Here is a 12,041-nt window from a genome sequence, read left to right as displayed (position 1 = left end):
GCTGAAACCGACCATCACTGAACAAGACGCAGGAGTACAAGGTGTTCAGTGCTCAGAGACATGGCTGAGGTAAGGGAGGCTGAAACCCGACTACCACTGAACAAGACGCAGGAGTACAAGGTGTTCAGTGCTCAGAGACATGGCCGAGGTAAGGGAGGCTGAAACCCGACCACCACTGAACAAGACACAAAAGTACAAGGTCTTCAGTGCTCAGAGACATGGCTGAGGTAAGGAAGGCTGAAACCCGACCACCACTGAACAAGACACAGAAGTACAAGGTGTTCAGCGCTCAGAGACATGGCCGAGGTAAGGAAGGCTGAGCCCGACTACCACTGAACAAGACACAGAAGTACAAGGTGTTCAGTGCTCAGAGACATGGCCGAGGTGAGGAGGCTGAAACCCGACCACCACTGAATAAGACACAGCAGTACAAGGTGTTCAGTGCTCAGAGACATGGCTGAGGTAAGGGAGGCTGAAACCGACCATCACTGAACAAGACGCAGGAGTACAAGGTGTTCAGTGCTCAGAGACATGGCTGAGGTAAGGAAGGCTGAAACCGACCATCACTGAACAAGACGCAGGAGTACAAGGTGTTCAGTGCTCAGAGACATGGCTGAGGTAAGGAAGGCTGAAACCGACCATCACTGAACAAGACACAAAAGTACAAGGTGTTCAGTGCTCAGAGACATGGCTGAGGTAAGGGAGGCTGAAACCGGCCATCACTGAGCAAGACACAGAAGTACAAGGTGTTCAGTGCTCAGAGACATGGCTGAGGTGAGGAGGCTGAAACCGACCATCACTGAACAAGACGCAGGAGCAGGGTCGGTCTGGCCTGGCGGGAAATCGGGAAATTTCCCGGTGGGCCCCGACATGAGAGTGAGAGAATTGGTGGCGGGGGCCCTTTAAAAGTGTGAGCCTTTTAAAAGCGCGGCTGAATCAAATGTAGCGTCGCGCGCACGGCACATTCATTGGTGACAGCGGGCCTGCGGTGACGTGCATGCAGCATACTTACCACGTGACTCTCTGACACTAAGAGGATGGATTCTGTGGCAGACTGTGGTGTCAGGTGACATTGAAGGTGCTCTCTTCTGGCCTCTGATACGCCGCGGCCGCGCTCTGCAGTGCTTTCTCTCTGCTCCGGGGCCGTCCTATGATACGCCGGAGCCACAGAACCCGACGTCTCGCTCTGCTCTCCCTGCTCCAGGGCTTCTCATACGGTTCCATCCCGGCTCCATATCTGTTCTGGCCTGCTCCCCTGTAGCAATACCGGCTCCCGACCAGGTGGTGGCACCGGAGCACCGCCCCCTTCTCTCCAGCTCTGACTCTGGGCTTTTTAATACCGGCTCCGGGGCTGGATATGTGGAATGTGGCCTGGCCTGGAATTGGAAACAAGGCTGCAGGCCTACAGCTCTCACTGCTTCAATTTCATGTCAAGAGCACCGTGCCAAATTTTTATGGGTGAGTTATATGGCTGTGTGTGTGTGTGTGTGTGTGTGTGTGTGTGTGTGTGTGTGTGTGTGTGTGTGTGTGTGTGTATATGCCTGCATGCATGCGTGTGTGTGTGTATATGACTGCATGCGTGTGTGTATATGCCTGCATACATGCATGTGTGTATATGCCTGCATGCGTGTGTGTGTGTGTAAATGCCTGCATGCATGCGTGTGTGTATATGCCTGCATGCGTGTGTGTGTGTGTATATGCCTGCATGCATGCGTGTGTGTATATGCCTGCATGCGTGTGTGTGTATATGCCTGCATGTGTGTACATGCGTGTGTGTGTGTATGCCTGCATGCATGCGTGTGTGTGTGTATGCATGCATGTGTGTGTATATACATGCATGTGTGTACAGTGTGTGTGTATATGCATGCATGTGTGTGTACAGTGTGTGTGTATATGCCTGCATGCGTGTGTGTAGTGTGTATATGCCTGCATGTGTTTGTGTGTATGTATTTGAGTGCCTGCATGTCTACGTGTGTATATGTGTCTTCACACGTGTGTGCGTACTTCCCTGCGTGTCTGCATTTTTGTGTGTGATTGAGTGTGTCTGAGCATGACTGCGTGTGCATTTCTGTGTGTGCTTGCCTGCGTGTGTACGTGTCCCCATTTCTGTGAGTATGTGTATCTGTGTGTGTATATTAGGGCTCTTTCAGATGTCCTGATATTTACGGGACTGGAGATATCCATGTTCACCTGTGTGTCATCCGTGTGACACGTACCGGCGCTTGGGAATCAGTATACAGTTAGCGCTGTTCCCAAGAGCCGGGTGCTGAGTGCTGCCCTCATCATAGATCCCTGCCGGTGCTGCGATCAGCATCAGCAGGGTCAATGATGAGAGTAGTAGTCTACTCCCTCCGTGTCCAACTGTAAAAATAGGAATAAAATAAAAGAATCCTTATACTCACCTCTCCTAAGCGTCACCCGCTGTAATCCGTGTGAGCGCTCACTCCGAGGAGAATGACTCCTGCAGCGAGCGGGCCCCGGAGCTGCGCTCAGTGATTGACAGGGCACCCCTTGTTGAGCGCAGCTCCAGGGCCCACTAGCTGCAGGAGTCGTTCTCCTCGGCACGGATTACAGCGGGTGATGCTTAGGAGAGGTGAGTATAAGGATTTTTTTATTTTATTCCTATTTTTACAGTTCTACACGGCGGGAGTAGACTACTACTCTCATCTCATCATTGACTCTGCTGCTGCTGATCACAGCACCGGCAGGGATCTATGATGAGAGCAGCGTTCAGCACCCGGTGCTTAGGAATAGCGCTGTCATCAGTGTGCGGGACGTTTTGCGGGAGGTGCAGCAGGTAAAAACATTCATGTGAATGGGTCTGTGTGTACCAATGTCTCTGGTACGTGTGGAAACTGTCACCGCATGTACTGACGTGTGAAAGAGCCTTTAGTATGTGTCTGTGTGCGCTTGTTTTCGTGGGTGTAAGCGTGCTTCTGCATGTCTGTGTGGTCTTCCAAAGATTTATTATATTTGGGGAGAGAGGGGAGAGAAATTTTAGGAGACAGAATGGGGAGATATGTGAAGAAACAGTATGGTGAACTAGAGGAGGGGTGGGAATGAGTGCAGGAGCAGAATGGGGAAGGGGGATGTATGAGGAAACAGTATGGAGAGTGGGGGAATAGTGTGAGGAGACAGTATGGAGGGAGAAAAGTGCGAGGTGACACAGCACAGAGACTAGGTAGTGTGGGGGAAGGTATAGAGATGCGGCAGTATGGGGGAAACAGTGTGAGGGCACAGAAAGGGGGGAACAGTATGCTGAGGAGGGGGGAGTGTGATGAAGGGGCACAGTATAGAGACTAGGCAGTATAGGGGGGACACAGTGTGAGGACAATGTGAAGAGGGGGCCCAGTATGGTAAGGAGAGGACAGTGTGGAGAGCAGGTACCATAAGAGGGGTAGAGTGTATGTCATGTTTTGTGCAGGGAGCATTGTAAGAGTTAGGTTTATTCAGGGGCTCAGTGTAGATATTTTTATTCAGGAGCATTATAATGACACTGCCATCTTTAAGGGCATCGTGTCGGGATGTGCTGCAGAAGACCGGAGAAGATGGAAGTCTGCAGAGACGAGCTGTGGATGAGAAAACTCATCATGGAGACTGGACAAGATGGAGACGAAAAGAAAGAGAACGACTCTAATCAGAGAAGACGTCTCAGGTAAGATACCTGGATGTAAATGTTCATTTGTGATCCTGCCTACGTCTCATCAGTACTGTGGTTCCTGTATGGTCCGCAGTCTGATGATGACTGATAACAACTCCCAGTATCTCTATTGTTAATTGCATACTGGGAGTTGTAGGTTTATGTGATAGAAAGATATATGGGGCTGACCTTACAAATGATGGTGGTTCAGATGATGTATTCATGTACTGATGTGTTTGTGCGCGTCTGCGTATCTGGAATAATATGTATTTTTGTAAGATGCGTGTATGTAACTGTACATTGTGGTGTGTAATAACATTCATATGCTTGAGGCACCTTTACTAAATCTATTAGGACTCTTTCACATGTGTTAGGGAATTCCATTTGTCTTTCCACATTTGGGAATAGACAAGTGAAATTTGCTAACCTTGTCATAACTGTCACCATTGGGATGTCCTTGTATGGAGCGGGTTCAGGAGCTGAGCCTGCTCCATACCGGGCAGATGTCGGCTGTGTTACATAGCCGGCGTCTGCCTGTAACAGCAGTGATCAGAGCTCGCCTTGATTGCTGCTGTTTTGAGTATTTAAGTGCCCTTGTCAATCACTGACAGCGGCATTTAGATAGCACAATGGCCGGTGCATGCAGTCACCTGCTCCCTTCAGCCCCCTGTGACGCAGTTGCAGGTTGCTGATGGGTTGCCAGTAGTGCTGAGTGAGCGTGGTCGGATAAGAGACATTACAGTCACCGCGAACTACAAAGTGAGCGTGCTGCAATAACTTCCGGCACCTTGATTGCGACACTTCCATGGAGCCCAACCTCAGGCTGAGCTTCATTGAATGACTAACATGGCAGCCGTACCTGGCAACTAGTGCTGAGTGAGTGTGGTCGGATAAGGTGTGACCCCAGCATGCTCGGGTGTTATCCGAGTATCTTGTAGTGCTCTGCTAATATGCTCGAGTCCCTGCGGTAACATGTTTTGCGGCGGTAGACAGAAGCAACACATGCAGGGATTACCTAACAAACCGGCAATTCCTGCATGTGTTGCGTCTGTCTACCGCCGCAAAACATACTACCCTGGGGATTCAAGCATAGTAGCACTACAAGATACTGGGATAACACCCGAGCATGCTGGGATCACACCTTATCCGACCACGCTCGCTCAGCACTAATTGCTAGGTGCTGCTGCCATGTTAGTCATTCAATGAAGCTCAGCCTGAGGTTGGGCTCCATGGAAGTGTCACAATCCAGGTGCCGGACGTTATTGCAGCACGCTCACTTTGTAGTTTGCGGTGACTGTAATGTCTCCCTCCTTGCACCGATCCTATGACAGGAAGCGAGTGGCAGTAGGGAGAATAAAATGTAATTTTCTCCGTGTAGCCAATGCTTTTCCAATAAGCCGTCTAACCAGGCTTTAAACCCTATTTACCTGCAGATTACCCCTATATCTTCAGATAAATAGCGTTTTTCAAGGTGACAAGTTACCATTAAAGGGACTCTGGCAGTACGGAATGACTGTTCGAAGAAAGTCCTGCCGCTCAGTGCTTCACAGTGCAGCCAATCATATAACTATAGTGCATTATAGAAAAGCATAACAAGTAATAAAACCGTTTATGGTGGGCTGTAGTGTGGGCCCCTAGAGTCAGTTCTCCTGGTGGGCCCTAGGCACCCCAGTCCGACCCTGCGCAGGAGTACAAGGTGTTCAGTGCTCAGAGACATGGCCGAGGTAAGGAGGCTGAAACCGACCATCACTGAACAAGACGCAGAAGTACAAGGTGTTCAGTGCTCAGAGACATGGCTGAGGTAAGGGAGGCTGAAACCGGCCATCACTGAGCAAGACACAGAAGTACAAGGTGTTCAGTGCTCAGAGACATGGCCGAGGTAAGGGAGGCTGAAACCGGCCATCACTGAACAAGACGCAGGAGTACAAGGTGTTCAGTGCTCAGAGACATGGCCGAGGTAAGGGAGGCTGAAACCGACCACCACTGAACAAGACACAGAAGTACAAGGTGTTCAGTGCTCAGAGACATGGCTGAGGTAAGGGAGGCTGAAACCGACCACCACTGAACAAGACACAGAAGTACAAGGTGTTCAGTTCAGAGACATGGCTGAGGTAAGGGAGGCTGAAACCCGACCACCACTGAACAAGACACAGAAGTACAAGGTGTTCAGTGCTCAGAGACATAGCAGAGGTAAGGGAGGCTGAAACCGACCACCACTGAACAAGACACAGAAGTACAAGGTGTTCAGTGCTCAGAGACATGGCTGAGGTAAGGGAGGCTGAGCCCGACCACCATTGAGCAAGACACAGAAGTACAAGGTGTTCAGTGCTCAGAGACATGGCTGAGGTAAGGGAGGCTGAAACCGACCACCACTGAACAAGACACAGAAGTACAAGGTATTCAGTGCTCAGAGACATGGCTGAGGTAAGGGAGGCTGAAACCCGACCACCACTGAACAAGACACAGAAGTACAAGGTGTTCAGTGCTCAGAGACATGGCCGAGGTAAGGGAGGCTGAAACCGACCACCACTGAACAAGACACAGAAGTACAAGGTGCTCAGTGCTCAGAGACATGGCTGAGGTAAGGGAGGCTGAAACCGACCACCACTGAACAAGACGCAGGAGTACAAGGTATTCAGTGCTCAGAGACATGGCTGAGGTAAGGGAGGCTGAAACCGACCACCACTGAACAAGACGCAGGAGTACAAGGTATTCAGTGCTCAGAGACATGGCTGAGGTAAGGGAGGCTGAAACCCGACCACCACTGAACAAGACACAGAAGTACAAGGTGTTCAGTGCTCAGAGACATGGCCGAGGTAAGGGAGGCTGAAACCGACCACCACTGAACAAGACACAGAAGTACAAGGTGCTCAGTGCTCAGAGACATGGCTGAGGTAAGGGAGGCTGAAACCGGCCACCACTGAACAAGACGCAGGAGTACAAGGTATTCAGTGCTCAGAGACATGGCTGAGGTAAGGGAGGCTGAAACCGACCACCACTGAACAAGACGCAGGAGTACAAGGTATTCAGTGCTCAGAGACATGGCTGAGGTAAGGGAGGCTGAAACCGACCACCACTGAACAAGATGCAGGAGTACAAGGTATTCAGTGCTCAGAGACATGGCTGAGGTAAGGGAGGCTGAAACCCGACCACCACTGAACAAGACACAGAAGTACAAGGTGTTCAGTGCTCAGAGACATGGCTGAGGTAAGGGAGGCTGAAACCCGACCACCACTGAACAAGACACAGCAGTACAAGGTGTTCAGTGCTCAGAGACATGGCCGAGGTGAGGAGGCTGAAACCGACCACCACTGAGCAAAACACAGAAGTACAAGGTATTCAGTGCTCAGTGACATGGCTGAGGTAAGGAAGGCTGAAACCGACCACCACTGAACAAGACACAGAAGTACAAGGTGTTCAGTGCTCAGAGACATGGCTGAGGTAAGGGAGGCTGAGCCCGACCACCACTGAACAAGACACAGAAGTACAAGGTGTTCAGTGCTCAGTGACATGGCCGAGGTAAGGGAGGCTGAGCCCGACCACCACTGAACAAGACACAGAAGTACAAGGTGTTCAGTGCTCAGAGACATGGCTGAGGTAAGGAAGGCTGAAACCGACCACCACTGAACAAGACACAGAAGTACAAGGTGTTCAGTGCTCAGAGACATGGCTGAGGTAAGGAAGGCTGAAACCGACCACCACTGAACAAGACGCAGGAGTACAAGGTGTTCAGTGCTCAGAGACATGGCCGAGGTAAGGGAGGCTGAAACCCGACCACCACTGAGCAAGACACAGAAGTACAAGGTGTTCAGTGCTCAGAGACATGGCCGAGGTAAGGGAGGCTGAAACCCGACCACCACTGAGCAAGACGCAGAAGTACAAGGTGTTCAGTGCTCAGAGACATGGCCGAGGTAAGGGAGGCTGAAACCCGACCACCACTGAACAAGACGCAGAAGTACAAGGTGTTCAGTGCTCAGAGACATGGCCGAGGTAAGGGAGGCTGAAACCCGACCACCACTGAGCAAGACGCAGAAGTACAAGGTGTTCAGTGCTCAGAGACATGGCCGAGGTAAGGAAGGTTGAGCCCGACCACCACTGAACAAGACACAGAAGTGCAAGGTGTTCAGTGCTCAGAGACATGGCCGAGGTAAGGAAGGCTGAAACCGACCACCACTGAACAAGACGCAGGAGTACAAGGTATTCAGTGCTCAGAGACATGGCTGAGGTAAGGGAGGCTGAAACCCGACCACCACTGAACAAGACACAGAAGTACAAGGTGTTCAGTGCTCAGAGACATGGCCGAGGTAAGGAAGGCTGAGCCCGACCACCACTGAACAAGACACAGAAGTACAAGGTGTTCAGTGCTCAGAGACATGGCCGAGGTAAGGAAGGCTGAGCCCGACCACCACTGAACAAGACACAGAAGTACAAGGTGTTCAGTGCTCAGAGACATGGCCGAGGTAAGGAAGGCTGAAATCCGACCACCACTGCATGTCTGCATATTGTATGTGTGTATGTCTGCGTACTGTATGTGTGTGCGCATGTCAGCATGTTGTATGTGTGTGCGCATGTCAGCATGTTGTATGTGTGTGTATGTCTGCGTACTGTATGTGTGTGCATGTCTGCATACTGTATGTGTGCATGTCTCCCTACTGTATGTGTGCATGTCTGCGTACTGTATGTGTGTGTGTGTCTGCGTACTGTATGTGTGTGCATGTCTGCATACTGTATGTGTGCATGTCTCCCTACTGTATGTGTGCATGTCTGCGTACTGTATGTGTGTGTGTGTCTGCGTACTGTATGTGTGCATGTCTGCGTACTGTATGTGTGTATGTCTGCGTACTGTATGTGTGTGCATGTCTGTGTACTGTGTGTGTCTGCGTACTGTATGTGTGCATGTCTCCGTACTGTATGTGTGCATGTCTCTGTACTGTATGTGTATGTATTTCTGCATACTGTATGAGTGTCTGCATACTGTATGTGTGTGCACGTCTGCGTACTGTATGTGTGCGCATGTCTGTGTACTGTATGTGTGCGCATGTCTGCGTACTGTATGTGTGCTTGTCTCCGTACTGTATGTGTATATATGTCTGCATACTGTATGTGTGTGCATGTCTGCATACTGTATGTGTGTGCATGTCTGTGTACTGTATGTGTGCGCATGTCTGCGTACTGTATGTGTGCTTGTCTCCGTACTGTATGTGTATATATGTCTGCATACTGTATGTGTGTGCATGTCTGCATACTGTATGTGTCTGCATGTCTCCGTACTGTATGTGCGCGCATGTCTGCGTACTGTATGTGTCTGCATGTCTCCGTACTGTATGTGTGTGCATGTCTCCGTACTGTATGTGCGCGCATGTCTGCGTATTGTATGTGTGTGCATGTCTCCGTACTGTATGTGCGCGCATGTCTGCGTATTGTATGTGTGTGCATGTCTGCATATGTGAAGGATGAGGGGGCAGGCTGGGCCCTGTGTTGTATACCTATATTTCTCCGTGGTATCTGTGCATCATGAATCGTGGTGTGTGTTAGAGGGGCCCACTAAGACTCTTTCACCTCGGGCCAACGAAAACCTGGAGCCGGCCCTGATACTGTGCTTTACTTGCTTCCATCCTTGCTGGGTCCCACTTCATCCATCCTGCTGATCCTGAGATTCCAGAGTGTAACAGGTCCCAAGTGCCTTCCAGCTTGCTGCATCAATGCCCAGTGTCCGTGTGCCCACCCAGACCTGGGGCTTAGGGGATCCATTTTACCTAGTGGGCTTAACAATATGCATTTATAAGGCTGTAAATTCTGGTCGGGAGAACAGCAGTCAGTCCAGGCATTGCGGTCCGTATACAGACCGTGAAATAAGCCTATCTGAATATGGGTTTAGGCAGAGAGCTTTGTGCCAAAGTGAATTTGGAGAAATGCCAACCTTAGAGACTACCTTACTGTAGGTCGCGGGTATAAAACATGCGGCCCATATGGCTGCATCATGCGACCAGCAGGCGCCAGAGCTTCCCGTGATGATCGCTGCCTCCTATTTTACCTAGCCCTGCACTACGTAAAATAGGAGGCAGGTCGCTGAACGATCAGTGAGCTGTCATAAGAGCATACAGATGAATATATAAGCAGAGCACCAAATAGAGCGCCCCCCACAGGCCACCCCGGAGCACGAGCATATCATTATCTCCAAACTGAAAGTAAAGATTATACAAGAAGCACAGGACGGATTTCATCAACCAAGGTATCATTGTAATCAGTGTAATGTCGCCCACCTGACAGTGTACTTAGTTTACTGAGCACAATCCTGCTGACAGGTGCACTCGATCAGTGTTCACTGCGGATTGGACGCAGAGCAAGTGTGCTGCATGCAATCCGCAGCGGCCCGATGTTACAGCATAGTGGATGTGATTTATACAAATCCCATGTCCACTATGCATCTGCGGCACACCCGCGGAAATTGACATGCGGCACGTCTTAGCCCTTGCCATCCGTGTGCGGTGTTTTTCATGGACCCTTAGGCTTGTATTGGCCCTTGCCATTCGTGTGCGGTAAGTATTTTTCATGGGCCCTTAGACTTGTATTGGCCCTTGCCATTCGTGTGCGGTAAGTATTTTTCATGGGCCCTTAGACTTGTATTGGCCCTTGCCATCCGTGTGCGGTGTTTTTCGTGGACCCTTAGGCTTGTATTGGCCCTTGCCTTCCGTGTTGCCGGAAAAAAACGGACATGTGAAGATCACCAAAGGTTATAATGGGTACATGTGGTATCCCTGAAGAAAAAAAACGGATGCCACACGTACGAGAAACACGGACATGTGAAGGGGGCCTTAATCATTAAAAATTGCTTGAAATGGCAGATACAATCCAGAATTGGTAATTATTGATACATTTTGCATTTTTGGTTGTGTTACTCCTTGATCAGTAAAAGCATTTTCTAAAACATAATTCTCTAACACATCGGACAATCCATTATCAGATGACTTTTAAAGCCATTAAATATGTAGTTTCCAGCAAGTAACCTTGAAGGTGGAATTCACTTTAAGGCCACGGCCCCACTATCAGTATTCAGTTAGTATTTTTTCTCAGAAGTGGGAGCCAAAACCAGGTGAAAAACAATCAGAGAAAAGGTATAATAGAAACAAGTCACTAATTCTGCATGTATCACCCACTCCTGGTTTTGGCTCCCACTCCTGAGACAAAATACTGACCGAATACTGATAGTGGGAGCCAAAACCAGGAGTGGGTGATACATGCAGAATTAGTGACTTGTTTCTATTATACCTTTTCTCTGATTGTTCCTCACCTGGTTTTGACTCCCACTCCTGAGAAAAAATACTGACCGAATACTGACTAAATACTGATAGTGGGGCCGTGACCTAAAGGGAACCTTTCAGTAACCTTAACCCTTGTGCAAGTAGAGGTAGTAAGTGATAGGGCAGAGTAAAGCATCACGGAAGATGACTATTACGGTGCCATCCACTGCACCGTTTGCAAAAATTTGGCTTTTAGTGAAAAGCAAACTAGGGTTGCAAATGTACTGTGGTCAATCAGGAAGTAGGGGGCGCTGCTGCTGCTGGGAAAAAAAACAAAGAGGAGCCATAGACTGCAAATGTACTGATACGCCCACCGGTGCACTTGCAAACTTAATTTGCATATCAATAAAACTCGAATTTTAGCACAAAGGTGCAGAGGATGGCACCATAATAGCCATTTTCCATGATGCTTCACTGCTCTATCCCACATTACCTTTGCTTGCGTAGGTTTAGTGATACTGACAGGCTCTCTTTAAGTTGAAAACTGTTATGTATCAGTGACAGGACAACAGTGGGTGTATTAATACTGCATACAACTTCCCAGATATTCAGAGCCCTAATACAGCACCCATAGACCTCCATGAAGTCCTGCTATACCTATTCATGTCATAGCTTTTAAATAAAGACATTGGGCCAGATTCATCAAAGCTTTCATGTCAGAATTCTGATGTAAGAGCTTTGTGCCTAAATTTTGCAACTTTTGGTGTTTTCATGCCCATTTTGGCAGAGCTGGGGCAGGGCGAGACGCCACAGCTTGTCTAATTAGAAACGAGCTGTGGGGTTCTTTTTGCCAGAAATCTCACTCCAGTACCTGACTGGAGGGAGATTTCTGGGGTAGAGCATGAAGGCGCAAACCACTCATTAGACGCTCTAGATTCATGAAGAGGCGTGCATCTCTTCATGAATCAGGAGTGTCTGGATCCAGCTCACCCCTTCATGAAGACCGGCGTAAACAATGCCAATCTTGATGAATCTGGCTTATTGTTTCTAAGGGAGAATATCTCCACAATATTGAGGCATATGGAGCCCAATACATTGACACACAGGGTCTTTGAATTCTTTGGTAGATTGACGTCAGAGAAAATAAATATCAGTCATGT

The 12,041-nt window shown here is 49.3% G+C and overlaps 1 protein-coding gene across 3 annotated transcripts in view; it reads left to right on the top strand.

Moving 5' to 3' along the window:
* Positions 1-1,307: 1,307 nt before the first annotated feature.
* Positions 1,308-12,041, top strand: part of CUNH11orf65 (chromosome unknown C11orf65 homolog) — a 55,243-nt gene continuing 44,509 nt past the window's right edge. For all 3 annotated transcript variants that reach the window (XM_073662429.1, XM_073662424.1, XM_073662423.1), the window contains exon 1: positions 1,308-1,458. In XM_073662429.1, coding sequence (XP_073518530.1) covers positions 1,358-1,458 — 101 coding nt within the window. In that variant the 5' untranslated portion in view covers positions 1,308-1,357. The remainder of the gene's footprint in view (positions 1,459-12,041) is intronic.

The sequence above is a fragment of the Phyllobates terribilis genome, unplaced genomic scaffold (assembly GCF_046119375.1).
Source record: "Phyllobates terribilis strain yellow unplaced genomic scaffold, ASM4611937v1 Scaffold_2__4_contigs__length_985480577, whole genome shotgun sequence".
NCBI classification, from domain to species: Eukaryota; Metazoa; Chordata; class Amphibia; order Anura; family Dendrobatidae; genus Phyllobates; species Phyllobates terribilis.
Note: the sequence above shows the minus strand (reverse complement) of the source record. Positions and strands in the feature narration are given on the sequence as shown.